The sequence below is a fragment of the Plectropomus leopardus genome, chromosome 19 (assembly GCF_008729295.1).
Source record: "Plectropomus leopardus isolate mb chromosome 19, YSFRI_Pleo_2.0, whole genome shotgun sequence".
Lineage (NCBI taxonomy): Eukaryota > Metazoa > Chordata > Actinopteri > Perciformes > Serranidae > Plectropomus > Plectropomus leopardus.
This window is the reverse complement of record NC_056481.1, coordinates 8306699-8321046: the sequence shown is the minus strand read 5'-3', so window position 1 is coordinate 8321046 and position 14348 is coordinate 8306699. Positions and strand designations below refer to the sequence as shown.

The window sequence follows — 14348 nt, the reverse complement described above, 5'->3', positions numbered from 1 at the left end:
TGAGGGAGGCTCTACGTCAGTGCAGATGTGCATGTGTGCGTGCATGTGTTTGCGTGTGCATGTTGTTTGAGGGGGGAGGAGAAGGAACGGGATCGGAGTTTGATCCTCCTGAGCCGATTCCAGGTCCGTCAAGGCGAGGCTCCGGCAAGGACCCCGGCGCTGCGGCCCCGACGTGGAGGTGGACGCTGTGAGACATTAGTGAAGCAGAGTGGGACTCTGATCAGAAGACAGCTTGACCCCCGTCAGACACAGCCAGAAACTCCCCGCACCGCCAGACAGCTCCTGAGACGAGAGAGGAGACAGCGGGTCAGATTAGCTCGAAGGTGCACTGCAAACTTTGACCACTTTGAGACACATTTCAGGGTTAAATTATGAAATAGATTTGAAGCGGAAGAACTGTTCAGGTGTGTTTTGAAAACTGAGATTTATAGGGGGTCTGTTATGCTCATTTTCTAGATCTTTTTTTTTTTTATTGTTTGCATGCTTTAATGTTCAAAAAACAAACCTACTGCCCTTTGCTGCAGCACCTCTGACTGAAACAGTCTGTCTGAGCTTATGTCCCGCCTCCCAGAATCCCAGTGTGCTCTGATTGGTCAGCTGTCTGCTCTATTTGTTACAGTGTGATGTCACCAAGATACTGAAGAAAACACTGAGACTCAAACGAGGTGTTTCAGGCAGCTCAGGAGCAGTTCCCTCTGAGGGAGAGAGAGCGCCCTTTGGCTTGGACTTGCTGCTACTCAAAACAATAAAGAAAAAAGAAAAACCCAAATAGCTTAATAATTCCCCTTTAAAGCTGTTGTTGGTAACTTATATAAACAACAACTTTTGCACTGAACAAAAATGATTAATCTATTTATACACAATAATGGATAAAAAATATTGTTGTATTAAGAAAAAAATAAGGTATAGTTGTATTAAGGGGGTCAAAATTTACTGGTATCAACAATAGCTGATTGTATAATATCATGTAAATCTTCCAGAGATTAATTAAGGTGAGAAAATGCACAATGAACAAAGATGAATTTGACAGGTAACATTTTTTTTTAATTTTTTTTTTTTTTTTACAGATATTGCAATTAATATCGTTATCTTGAGCAATTATCATGTAGTCAAAATCTGATATTGTGCAAGCCTTTGTTGTAATGATGTTCTGCATGTCTTGTATTTATAGTAATATATATTCCTTTTGACTAATTGACTTATTAAGGGAGAATGAAAAAGAAACCAGCGTAAACAATCTCACATGCTTCACTCAGAGCATTAACATGCATATTATTATCCTTTTTGGGGAATATGACCTTTGCATTGAAGATCAGAAACCTGGTTATTCATCTCCCAGCATATTTAATAAAACAGGATCCATGTTTATGAGCATGTGTGTGCAGTTGTGTCTTGATTCCAGTGAATGATCAGCAAATTGTTTCATTAAGATTCAACTCACATCCAAAACAGACTAAAAATAAATCTGACAGGTTTGAAGGGCCAGTGTCTACCTGCTGTTTTATCATTCTCCTGTTTTCTGTTTGCAACATCATTTTTTTCCTGGTTTGCTTAATATTTACGTGCCAACACCTCAGGCAGCTTGCCCCACAAATGTCATTTTGGACAAGAGTTTCGGTTTGATAAAGCACATATCTATTCTGGAATGAAAATAGTTTGTGTTGTTAGTGTTTCCTCTAAAAAGTTTGAGGGGAAAATGTGCCATTATACTCAGAGAAACCCCTGCTGGGTGCTCTCAGTGTCATTTATTACATTATTCCAAATTCATGGTCTATGGATCAGCTCCAGACTTTAACCCTTTGAAACCTGAGATGCTTTACAAAAGCTATTTAACTCTTTGAAACTTGAGAAAAGTAGTCCGATTTCTTTGGAAAACATGGGAAAAAAACAATGAACAACTTAACAAGAAATGTCACAAAAATTGTGAGAAATTAGTGGAAGAAAATAAACTGATAATTATTATTTTAAAAGGGGAAGGATTATTAGAAAATTACCAAAAAAGGGTGGAAAAATGTCCAGAAAACTATACTTGTAATTATTATAATTATATATTTAAAATTATGTTACAGAACAAAAACATTTACATATATATATTTTTATTTATCATCATTGCTTCAGGTCATCTTCTTTTTTGTTTCTTTGTCTTCATTATTTATTTATTGCTTATTTTCAGGTAATTTTCTTATGACTTCTTACAAATTTCATGTTAATTTTGGGCCATGTCTTGGCAAGTTTCTCATCTCGTTTTCCCCATGATTTTGAAAGAAACCAAGTCAATTTGCTAATTTTTTAACCAAACCACATCGTAAATTTGAGTTCTCATACTCTAGGTTTTGGATTCTGGAGAGAGATATTCATGTTTACTATTATTTTTGTACTTTTTTGTATAAATTTAAAAATGAAACGGACATGTTCAGCGATATTCAAGTGTAAACTTTTTTTGGTGCTGGTTCTGAGCTGACACTGAAGCAAAAAATAATGGAATTATTATTAATAATAAATATCAAATTATTGTTACAGCCAATATTGGGATATCACATGTCCAGTAACATCTTCTAAAAATATTTTGGATCCAGTGCATTAGCCTCAGCTCTCACGGTGAGGTGTGATTTTTACACTCTGAAACTGACAAAGTGTTAAAACCTGAGCTGATGTTTCTGTGTCAGACTATAAAAAGTCTCTAAAAAGATGACTTAAACTGGAGAGATCTGCTGTATTTTGGTGAGGAGAAAAGCGTCAAAAGTCGGATATAATCAGTATTGGTTCAATTGATTAAAATGATTCTCATTTGTGATTTGTTGTTAAAGTGATGCTTTTCCAGTTTCCAACCATCTTTTTATCACAACAAAGTGGACAGAACATGTCAACAAACTGTGGTAAATTTCCCTCCATCTAACCTGTGCCTAGATCTCATTGCTCATTTTAACTCAAATCCACTGGCTTTTTGCTGGCTCCAAGTCTGTTGCTACAAATCCAGATTATACTTTTCATATCCCCACCACAACTGGCACAAAGACCACAGAAGCAAATCAAGAGAGAGATGTCGCTCTCTCTATCTCTCAAACTCAGACCAGAATCCCCTCAATCTAAAACGAGGCAGTGCTGATCAAATGTACACCAAGAATCTGTTATGGTTTTGCCTTTGTCTCGCATAAAACATCTTTCAAAACATATTTTAGTGTGCTGTTTGGCTGGAATATGAGAATTAGTCAACAGAAAGTGGCTGCCATACTGTTTCTTGAATTGTTAAAACAGAAACTAAAAATAGTGAGATAAACAGTAAAAAATCGGCAGTGCTGATCAAATATTAATCAAGAGTCTGTTGCTACATTGCCTATCTCTTCCTTAAAATGTCCTCAGAGACATATTTTAGTGTACTGTTTGGCTGTAATACACCATTATTATTATTATTATACAACTATGCACAGGAAGTGGGTGCCATACTGTTTCCTGTATTGTAAAAACAGAGGCTTGATTTTGTTATTGTGTTGCCTATTCCTAACCCACATAAATGTTTATAGGAACATATTTAATGTATTGTACAGCTGTAATATGAGATTGTTTGTTACGGCCATATTGTTTCCTCTATAAATGGACAACTGGCATTACGTCACCTACCAGCTCGAGTGTTTATTAGACTGGTGCAGTGCATTCTGGTAGTTGTAGGTTTCCTACCTCTTGAGCGAAAGCAAATGCCACAGCCCTTATCCTCTGCTTTCTTTGGTCATGCAGCACAAATTTAAAGTATTTGAAGTATTTTAGCTTAAGTATCTGTGTCTTTCTATTACATAGACAATGAAGTTTTGTGAAAAGGCCGTCTTTGCGGCAGTGAAATACGTATGTATATACATATGTAGAGACACTTATATCCTAGCTTTAAAAAATGTTGAATTCAACAAATTTCTTGCAATTTATGAAACATTTCTCACCAAGTTGCTCATAGCCCCCACGTTTTTAAAAGAAACGAAATCAATTTGCTCAGGGTTCAAAGGTATAAATATTTAGTAGCACAACAAAAGTGATGTCGCTCTAGGTTTCAAAGGGTTAAAAGATAATGACACTGTAGATGGACAGATGTATTTTTCTGATGGGAAATTTTAACTACATTTGACACATGGCAGATTTGCCCAGGAATGGAAAAGACCCATTGGCTCTCGATAGTTATTACAAATTAATGCACATCCCCAGGATACAGCTCTGTGCAAATAGCAGCTTAGCCTACTTTTGTGCCAGATGAGTTTGCCAGAAAGTAAAATGTTCACCAAAACATTTATAAAACATCAAGAGAAAACTTTCACTTTGCTGTTCTGACCTGATTTAGAAGTTGCTCAGAAACACACTCATCTGGCACTCAAAGTAGCTCAACCAAGGAAATGTGTACACTCTTTTCAATCGTAAGCGGATGAGTGTTTTTCTTTTTTATGAGCTCAGTGCAGTGTTTACCTGTGAAGCGGTGGAGGGAGGTGGTGATGATAAGGTGTTGGTGATGAGGATGGAGGAAGATGATAGTGGTGGAATAGCAACAGGGACTCAGAAGAGAGGAAGTAAGCAAGGAGAGGCACTGACATCAGCCTGCTTCACCTTTGAGAGAGAGAGAGAGGAAAGAGAAAGTGGAGAGGAGGAGAGAGAGAGGACAGATTGGAAATCGAAAAAAAAAAGCAGGACGAAAGGGAGACAAACAGCAGGGGGGGAGAAGAGCACAGGGAAAAAGCAATGTGTAAACGGCCACGGGACATCAGGCAGGTGCAGTTTAACAGCACGGCCACAGAGAGGCAGCAGAGCACAGGAAGTCACACTCACGAAGCTGCGGGTTGCAGTCAGGCGGCTGCGGCGCGAGGTCACCACTGTGCCACTCAGGCTGCGTCCGATTCGTCGCAGGTTTTCCCCGTCGTCGGGCTCCACCCCGTAACGCAGATCCCGCAACATCATTGGCTGCGGAGGGAGAAAATATCTGTCAGGCGCTGGGAAATGGATCCAACGTGTGAGGGGATTCTGACTGCGTTGAAGTTAACCTTGTTGAGGTAGGTGGGGGTGCTGGTGCAGTCCGCCCCGTACACACTCCTCTCCATGTCTGCGTTGGGGGTCTTGGAGCGAGCCTGCCCTCCCACCCTCGATATGAGCCTCTCGGATGGGCTGCAGCCTAAAAACACACACAGGCAGGGCTGGAGGTCAAAACACTAACATGCAAGGATGGAGCTCTAAAGACAAGTCTGCCAACAACTCCAAATATTATTTATTAAAATATTTGATAGAAATTCTGTTCCAGCCCTTTACTCAACCAATATATCACAATTATTGAGTGTTGAAACACAAGACGGCGTTTTTTTATTGTCCCACCATTTCAGCAAATTAAAAAGTCTCCATTTTTTTGTGCACCAATTTATAAACACTCTCCTATAATTTATCTTTGGAAACTCTGGATTTTGGGCTGGAATTTAATTAAGGTCTGTGATTTAGGAAAGTTACATCACAGCACACCAAAAAGCCTCTTAAAGGACTGAAGTGCTTAGCAAGAAACTATATTAAAATGCAGAAAATCTGAATAAAAAAGTTCCCAGAATCAGCTGCAACAACCTGTCTGCAGAAATAATTATGTGCTGCCATTCTACACACTTACTGTATACACTGCATATTAACTTTTACAGAACACTGTCTTTTCTGTGAGTATACAAGAACTGAACATACACCAGTATTTTATATGAACAGGTAATGATACAATTGTTCTGTCAGAATAGAAGTGCCAAAAATACTCAGATATGCTATAAGCCCTACAGCACTTCCTAAAAAAATAATGTATGAACTCGTACAATAATAATCCCTCTCAATCATCACTTATGACCCACTAGAAGTGTGTAGTGGTGTGTTTTTCTGCAGACTCTACCCTCTGCCTAATTTTCTTTTCTCCCTTATACAAACTTAAAACAGTCACTTCAGACTGTTTCAATGTCTCTTTTGGTTGCTAGGAAACGACATCATTGTTCCACTTAAGCTGCGTTCACACTAGAAGCAGACACAGCGCGTTCAGCTACATTATCGCCGAGTCGCTGTTAAAGTGTTGCTCAAGTGCATGTTAACATAGTTACGTCATCAGAGGGTTTGTGTGCGTGTGCGTGTGTGTGTGCTACTTGCCGTAAACCATCTCACTGAATGGTTTGTCTAAAATTCATATTTGGTCAAAAAAAAAATTCTATGCTTATAACTGATGTCTGAACCCCACTGCAAAACTGTGCCATGCAACAACTAAAAATGAGAAAGCTGGAAAAAGTTGAGGTCAGTTCAATTTTCGTGTTGGGCGACAGTTTGTAGCTTCACGTCACGTCATGTTAGTTGCAGGCTATTGCTGTGTTGCTCAAAGTGTCAACGCAGCATTTGACTTCTTGTCCAGACCCTACGGCGCAAAAACAGCATAGGGAACGCTGAACTTCTCCTCCTGAACTGAAATATACACGGTGGGAAATGGCTAAATAAGTTTTAGGAACTCCTGTTCAATGTTAGGTTGTTCTCTTTGACAAAGTTCAAATTTGATGTCAAAAAACAAAAGTCCACTGCATCTCTAAAGAAACAAACCAGTGCAAAGATTAGACTGGTCAAAAGACACAACTGCACACTGTCTAGAAACTTCAGGGTCTGCAGGGCTCATTTCATTAATGGTAAGTTTTGCAAGATTTTTGGCCAGTGATAAACAAATGGTTACAAGTGGTTGAATCTGGTAACACACATAGAGAAGCATTTGTATTTGCGTGTGCTGTGTGTCTGTCTTGTCATTTTCATTCTCCAGGACACTGCAAAACTAAACAGTAATCAAATGAGCACCACAGACCCTGAAGTTTTTCTTTCATTTGAACACTGCAATGAATGTTTTGTGCTGATTCTTCTCTTATGAAAAGCACTAGACTTGTATTTTTGACATGCTTTGTAAAAAGGTACAGCAATCTTCTGAAACTAATTTCCCAATTTCCCAAAGTGTGTTTCTCAGCTCAGGACAATTACAGTTCAGCGTTTCTTATGCTCTTTTTTCGCAGTAGAGGCTGGACCGGCAGTCTCAGTCGAAGGCCTTGAAATGGTCTATATTCAAAAACTCCTTGATTTTTGAGTGTGCACTCGGTCGATGCTATTCTCCCACCATGCAGCGATCAAAGGAAATGGATGATTTCCTTACGGCTGAAAAATTTGTTGGAGCATTTAAGTTTTGGCAAAATTTTTGGCCGCCTCTTTGTTAAGGGTTTTCTACACAGGTTTACAGTTCACCACGCTTGCCAGTGAAAGACAGAGTCAAAGCTAGGGATGCAAGAAAATATTGGCGCCTCATCAAGGAACTGGAACACGTCAAAACCGAAACAACTTGCAGACTAAGTAGCCGAGGAACTTTGGTATATTAAAATGGCCACTTTATACATTTTTAATTTTTTGTTATTGTAATACATTTCTGAAGCTGTGTTGTGGTGGCTCTTGGTTTTGTGTCTGACTCTGTGTGTGTGTGTGTGTGTGTGTGTGTGTGTGTGTGTACCTGTCTTCCCTGCCAGCAGACTGGCCTGGTAAAGGGAGTCAAGCTCCGACAGCTCGGCCTCTTCACGGTCACAGCAGGGATCACCGTGTTGCCCTGGGGCATGCTGGGAGCCGTAGTGCCCTGGAGAGGACTGGCAACTGGAGCTGTAGCGCTGACTGCTCGTCTGCGGCCTGATGGGGACACAGCGGTCTGGGGGCGTGTCGTACGGCGTCACCACGGCGTCGGGGCGGTCCAAACTCCACGAGGACCAATGACGTGTGCCGCTGTCGGCAGCGGCTTCGTGCCTTGGCCAATGCTGAGCGGGAGAATTGGGCCGCGGGGGCTGCCAGAGAGGCGTGAGAGGTTTCCTTTGCCCGGAGGCTTCCAGAGGGGACGATGGGGGAGTAGCGGAGGACGGAGGGGGAGGGTGTGTGTGTGTGGGTTCAAGGTGTGTGGAGTGTGCGGTGTGTGTGGTGTGTGTATCCCAGAGACGCAGAGGAAGCGAGGGCAGAGAGATGGCTAAGTGCTTCCCCAGGGGTCTGACACTCACCCCCCCTGCCTGCAGCAACTCGCACAGCCTCACCCCCGTCCCCTCCCTCCCATCCTCACCCTCCTCCCCTCTCCTCCCCACGCATCCACCCTCCTCCTCCTCCCCTCGGCTGGAAGGGGCGCAAGGGTGAGGGATGCTGAGGGTGAGTGGGGGCCGAGGGGGAGCGGGCCGATAGGGTGGAGGGGGCGGGTCCGGGCCCAGAGCAGCGTCCTGGTTGGGCGGTGCCTGGTCCTCTTCCTCCTCCTGATTGGGCGTCAGCAGTACTTGGACCGGGCCAGGCTGTTCACTGGAGGACACAAGAGAGGGAGGGTGTCAGTCAGGCCGCAGCACAGAAAAAAAAAAAAAAAAAAAAGCCCAAAAAAACATAGTGGCTCTGACGTCAGGTGAGTTACTGCATCGAGGGAAGGTCACAACCAGGATAAACAAGCGCACACACACTTTCACACAGAGCAAACAGCTACACAATGATGCAGCCCTGTGCAAGCACCGCGTTGTGTTTGGGATTTCACCGCCATGCTGTTTATGAGTCAGGCACAAGCTCAGCTCGGTTGACGGACGCATCTCTGCAGAAACTTTAACTCCCCGAACAAACAACCAAACCTGAAGACTTTAATCTGATTATCAAAACAGCAATCTACCCTCCGCTGCTCTGATGCCGTAAATCAACACTGAAAATAAATGCGTCTTTTACAGTCTGCTGTAATTCAGTCTCGGCGGGCCGCTATATTACTTTATTGATTTACATACATTGATATGTGGAGGATATGATGTATGTGGAACATTAGCAGACCCTCTCTACAGACGTTTGGCACTCTATCAGTGTGTGTGTAAAGTGTGTGTGTGTTGGTATGTGTGAACAGCAAGTGTGTAAATTTGTGTGTCTATTTTTAAAGACGGTGTGCGCAAACCTGTCCGTGTCTACGTGAGCGCCGGCCCCCATCCCCCACGTTAACTCTGCCGTCTCTTTTCAGCCTCAGTAATTACCCAGCAGGCTTTGCAGCAGAGAGCTATAAATCAGAGGCTTGTGTTGATCAATAGAGGAGAGGAGGAAGGTAATAAAAGAGGCTGAGCGCTGAGCTTTACCTCCTCCTTCTCTCCATCCTGCTGTTAACTGTTTGGATTTATACATTTTTAACACATTTAGCAGCAGTTTAAGATGACTTCTACCGAATGAGAGACTTAACCCGACATTAACATGACTAAGGTAGCAAATCCTATTGTATCTACATAAATTCAGCTGCTTCAAAGGGCCACAGTAAGACTCTTTTTTTAAGATCTTATGGAAGAATGTTTTAGAGCAGATTTTAGGATTTTAAGGACCAAGTTTAAGGCACTAAAAGATTATTTTTTTGTAGCTTCTAACTATAACTACAAACTGTATTTTTCGCATTTTTCTATGCCTGAACAAAAAGAGTATAGGAGTGGATCAAGAGAGAGCAACCCTTGTTTCTTTTTCTCTCTCTAAAACTCAGATAAAACTAAATTATGTTACTGCATTGCCTATTTGTGCCTAAGACGTCTTCAAACACAGATTTTAGTGTATTGTTTGGCTGTAATACGAGAAGTTGTGAACTGGAAGTGGCCCCCATACTGCATACTGTTCCCTGTAATGTAAAAACGGTGGTTGAAAAAAAAAACGGTAAAACTATGGAGCGCTGAACAGATATATACCAAGATTATGTTACTGCATTACCTATTTATTACTCAAAATTTCACATTTTAGTGCACTGTTTGGCTGTTATACGAGAATTTTGAAGAGAAAGTGGGAGCCATACTGATTCCTGTACTGTAATAATGGAGATAAAACAGTAAAACTAAAGTGCTGATCAAATATGAACCCAGATTCTGCTACTGTGCTGCCAATTTCTCGCCTGAAATGTTTTCAGAAACATATTTTAGTGCACTGTTTAACTGTAAATCGAGACTGTTTGTTACCAATTATGGTAGTGTTTACTGGTTTGGTGCAGCTTAGTGCATTCTGATAGTTGTAGGTTTTCTACCTCTTGAGCAAAAGCAAATGCCAAAGCCCTATTTCTCTGTTTTCTCTGGTCATATACCATCAGTGTCAAAAGTATTTGGGTCCTTCTCCTGAATAGACAGTCCAGTTTTATGAAATGACCATCTTTCCAGGAGTAAAATACTTCTTTAACTGCATCTGAGCCCGAAAGATGAAATTTCTGTTTTCATTACATTAGTACTTTGTGTAGTTACATATTTATTTGATTTAATCTTATTTCATTTATATATTATACCACTGTGATCGCTACATTCTCTTTTTCGAGTGTTTGTTTGATTAATCAAGTAATCATATGATTCATAAAATGTCAGAAAATTGTACGATTTCCTAAAGTTGACGGGGGCTGCAACTAACAATTATTCTCACTGTTGATTATTTTTCAATTATTCAATTAGTTGTTTGGTCTATAAAAGGTCAGAAAATTGGGTGTTTTTTATGCTCTCGTTGTACAGGAGCTTCTAACTAAAGTGGCCAACACAAAAATTTGAAAACATGAGTGGCTGAAACATGGCGGGGCAAAAAGGCGCCGCTCTCTATGTAGATAAAACGACTCATTCTAAGGTTACAAAAGCACAACATTTCTTATTTTAAGATGATTATACACTAAAGAAAACATACTTATTACATTATATTCTAATTTGTGCCAATACATCCATCTAAATTCTACAAACTGGACCTTGAAAACATTACTCAAACCAATTAATTGATAATCAAATTAGCTGGCGATTAATTTAAAAGATGACAACTAACTGATGAATAATCTAAAGTTGACATCTTTGAATTACTTGTTTTGTGTAACCACTAGTCAAAAACCAGAAGATATCAAGGTGACTGAAATCCACAGGATACCTGAACCTCATTTCTTGCCTGCAAGTCTATTTTTTCTTATTATTTTACTCTATTACATGTTATTAATTCTTTATCTCTGATTCTAGATGAGCTGTCTCCTTCTTTTTAAATATTAACTATGACACGTCTTACAAAAACTTCACTTTCCCCACCTCACACGGCGAAACCGACACATTGCGAGGGAAGCAGGCTGACTTACTGTAACACACACAAACACAGCAGCAAAGAGCCCGAAAACAAAAAGCAAAACCACAGCGCAGGATCTGTGACTACAATCGCACGGCAGCACACAGGACAGAAACACAGTGACGGACGGACTGCAGCTTGACGGTGCACAGAGGGACAGATTCAGCGGCACACAAAGAGCAGAGGGAAGCCTTGGCAGCACACAGCTACAAAGAGCAGCACAACAACAATGCAGGGAAGCAGTGAAGCACGGAGAAGCAGAGAGCGATTCTGTCTCTCGCTTTTTATTCTCGATGGCGACACAGAGCCCAGCAAAGCATTTTTTTTTTGTTTGTTTTTTTACTGCACTGCAACAAACACAAAGGGGATAAGACGTTACTGTATACAGTCAAGTGTGTGTGCTTGAGAACACACATACACATACAGCAGGAGTGTTGAGAGTGCAGTGCTCGGGGTTACAAAAAAATCTGGGGACAGCCAGAGCTGAAGACACACACATGAGGGTGTTGAGGTGTTTTTAGACAGCCAGCACCCAGAGGACACACACAGAGGAGTCCTGAGGTGGGTTTGAGGACAGCTCGAGCTGACGACACACACCAAGTGAGGAAGGGAGGAAGGGAGGAGGTGGTTTTGAGACAGGCACCGCTGCGGACACATAGAGAGGGGGTCAGTGGTGGTACCTGCGAGGCCCCTGTGGGCGGGGGGCGCTTCCTGTCTCCCGTTCCATTTCCTGTTCCTGCCTGCGTTTGATTGGGCCCCCAGTGCTCCTCATGCACGCAGCTACAGCCAATCCGCTATGAGCGTTAGCCTCATGCAGGGGTCTGAGCACAGCTGAGGATGTTAACAACAGAGCGGGAGATAAAAAGGAGAAAAGACAGAGAGATAATAACGACAGAGTGGCAGAGAGAGAACGAGTGGGGAAAACCGAAAAGGAAGGAAAACAACAGAGAAGAATACCAGAGGGAAAGAGAGTGAAAAGATAAAGACGGAGACAAAATATGAGGATGAAAGAACAGGTGAGACAAGAGGAGAGAACAGAAGCAGAGCAGAAGGAGTGGTTATGAGGGGGCCGGCATGCATTACGCTCCTCTACTGTGAGTCAATGTGTGTGTATTTTAAACAAGTATAGAGGTGCAAAGTGGGAGGAATTATTTCGAGAGTCCTCTTTTTTTTAGGTGACTGACAATTGGAGAGTATCATTAGATTAGTTAACCCTTTGAAGCCTGAGCAAACTGGTTTGATGTCTTCCAAAAACACGGGTAGGTTGCAACATTAACTGCACAAACTGTGGCCAATTTTTTTTTTTTTTAATTACAAGAAATTACCTGAAAATATAATAAAAAGGTGCAAAAAAACCCCCAAAAGTGCTGAAAAAAACAATGCATTAATTCATATTTTTTTCTTTTCTGTAACATAATTTTAAATATAAAATTATAAAATTATTCTAATTATAAGTATAGTTTTATTTGGGCATTATCTCACATTTTTGGAATGATTTTCTAATTGTTCTCCCCTCTTTTTTTGAAAACAAATTTTTAGATAATTGTCTTGTCACCTTTTACTTATTTCTTGCAACTTTCGGGACATTTCTTGCCAATTTGCTCCAGTTTCAAACGGTCAAAAAGCTTGTGACAGGGGCCTGAACCCTGCACATGATGATTATCTGGGTTCTAAAGGCTTAAATCAGGGACTTTCAACTTTGCTTTGCTTAGGGGCCACGTTTGAAAAATAGCAGGAGGCCGGGGGGCCAGTCAAGGCGGCCCCATACATGTTTCTAGGATTTTAGGACATTTGCAGAATTTTAAGACATTTTCAGGATTTTAGGATATTTCTAGGATTTTAGGAGGTCTCCAGGATTTTAGGACATTTCTGGGAATTTAGCACATTAGGCACTTAGCTAGGACCTGAGCTGGGAGGTGCAGGGATTCTCCACTATCACCTTTTTTGCTAAACAACCTCTATTTTGATGCTGTTTTATGCCCTCTGGCAGCTTATGAATGAATGAATCGTGTAATTTTTACTGTAAATTGTTGTAAAAGGGTTGGGGGGCCACCTGGCACTCTTTTGGGGGCCAGATTTGTCCTGCAGGCTGTAAATTGAATATCACTGAATTAAATCATACATCAAAATATTAGCTACTGGGTTTATATTTCACAGGAGCATTAAGTTTGGAAACATAAGATCACAGAGCGCAAACGCCCGCTCTACCAACTGAGCTACTGGGCGCCCCACATTTTCCATATTTTAATATTCTAAACTTTCCAGAATTTCTAAATCTCTCTCTCTGTCTCTCTTTTAAAACTAATTTTCAGGTAATTTTCTTGTCACCTTTTCCTGTTTTTTTTGCACTTTGTGGGACATTGCTTGCCAAATTGCTCATTGCCTTTTAGCCATGTCTTCAAATGAAATAAAAACCACCTGCTCAGGTTTCAGAGGTTTAAATGTTTGTGTAATACGTCAGAACGAGAAAATGATGTCGTTCCAGGTTTCAAAGGGATTAACTTCAGTCTTTGCTGTCATTTTATACATACACACAATAATTTGTATGGGGGCAAGTAAATACTGTCACAGCAAGTAAATTTCTTACTCACTTCCACTGACATTAATGTTGGACCCTGTATTTGGGATGTAGTTTAACAATCAGTATCCATAGAATTTATAGTAGTGAAAAATACTTCCACACCCAGCTTCTCTTCCCACTTTGCAATTCTACTATAAATGCATCAACATGTAAACTTGGACTGTCGTTAGTGAGTCAAAAAATCACGATTAGAAAAGTGAGGAGCAAAGTTGAGGCTACGTTCATGAAGCCACAGACACCAGACAGGAAAAAAGATTAAATCTCTTTTGGGACAAAGCTTTCTACGGTGCGTAGCCTTGTGAACGCACCCCGAATGGTGTTAGTTTGTTATAAAAAAAAAAAAAAGATGCAGAAGAGGACAACAAAAGAGCAGCCGTCACCCATCCTGGCTTGGACTTTTGATTGATAGAGGCAAGATGAAGGAAGGTTGACGGCCGCTCTGTTGTTGTCGTTGGCTGTAACGTCCTCTAAAACACTGAGGCAGATTGTTTGGAGTCCGCCTGAAACCATCGATACGGACGTGGGAAACCAAATTCTGTTACGTAATCGCGCTGATAGTGATGCCATCTGCTCATTCGCAAGTCGTCCTTTCACTTCATCAAGGTCGAGTGTACTCACAGGGGTGTGTGTGTGTGTGAGTATGTGTGTGTGTGTCAGGTACATGAGGCTGAACACACTG

At 41.2% G+C, this 14348-nt stretch overlaps 2 protein-coding genes across 2 annotated transcripts in view; both read right to left on the bottom strand.

The window, feature by feature from the left end:
* Positions 1-243: 243 nt before the first annotated feature.
* Positions 244-8159, bottom strand: LOC121959038 (the record flags this gene model as incomplete). The annotated part of the gene is made up of 5 exons (XM_042508218.1): positions 244-282; positions 4444-4581; positions 4801-4932; positions 5013-5140; positions 7508-8159. Coding segments are annotated over 4 exons (963 nt in total), but the record flags the coding sequence as incomplete, so codon positions are not given.
* Positions 8160-8209: 50 nt separating this feature from the next.
* The window catches only part of usp54b (ubiquitin specific peptidase 54b), a 64640-nt gene continuing 58501 nt past the window's right edge, over positions 8210-14348 (bottom strand). The window contains exon 16 of the mRNA XM_042508408.1: positions 8210-8322. Within this exon, the coding sequence (XP_042364342.1) occupies positions 8291-8322 (32 nt within the window). The 3' untranslated portion in view covers positions 8210-8290. The remainder of the gene's footprint in view (positions 8323-14348) is intronic.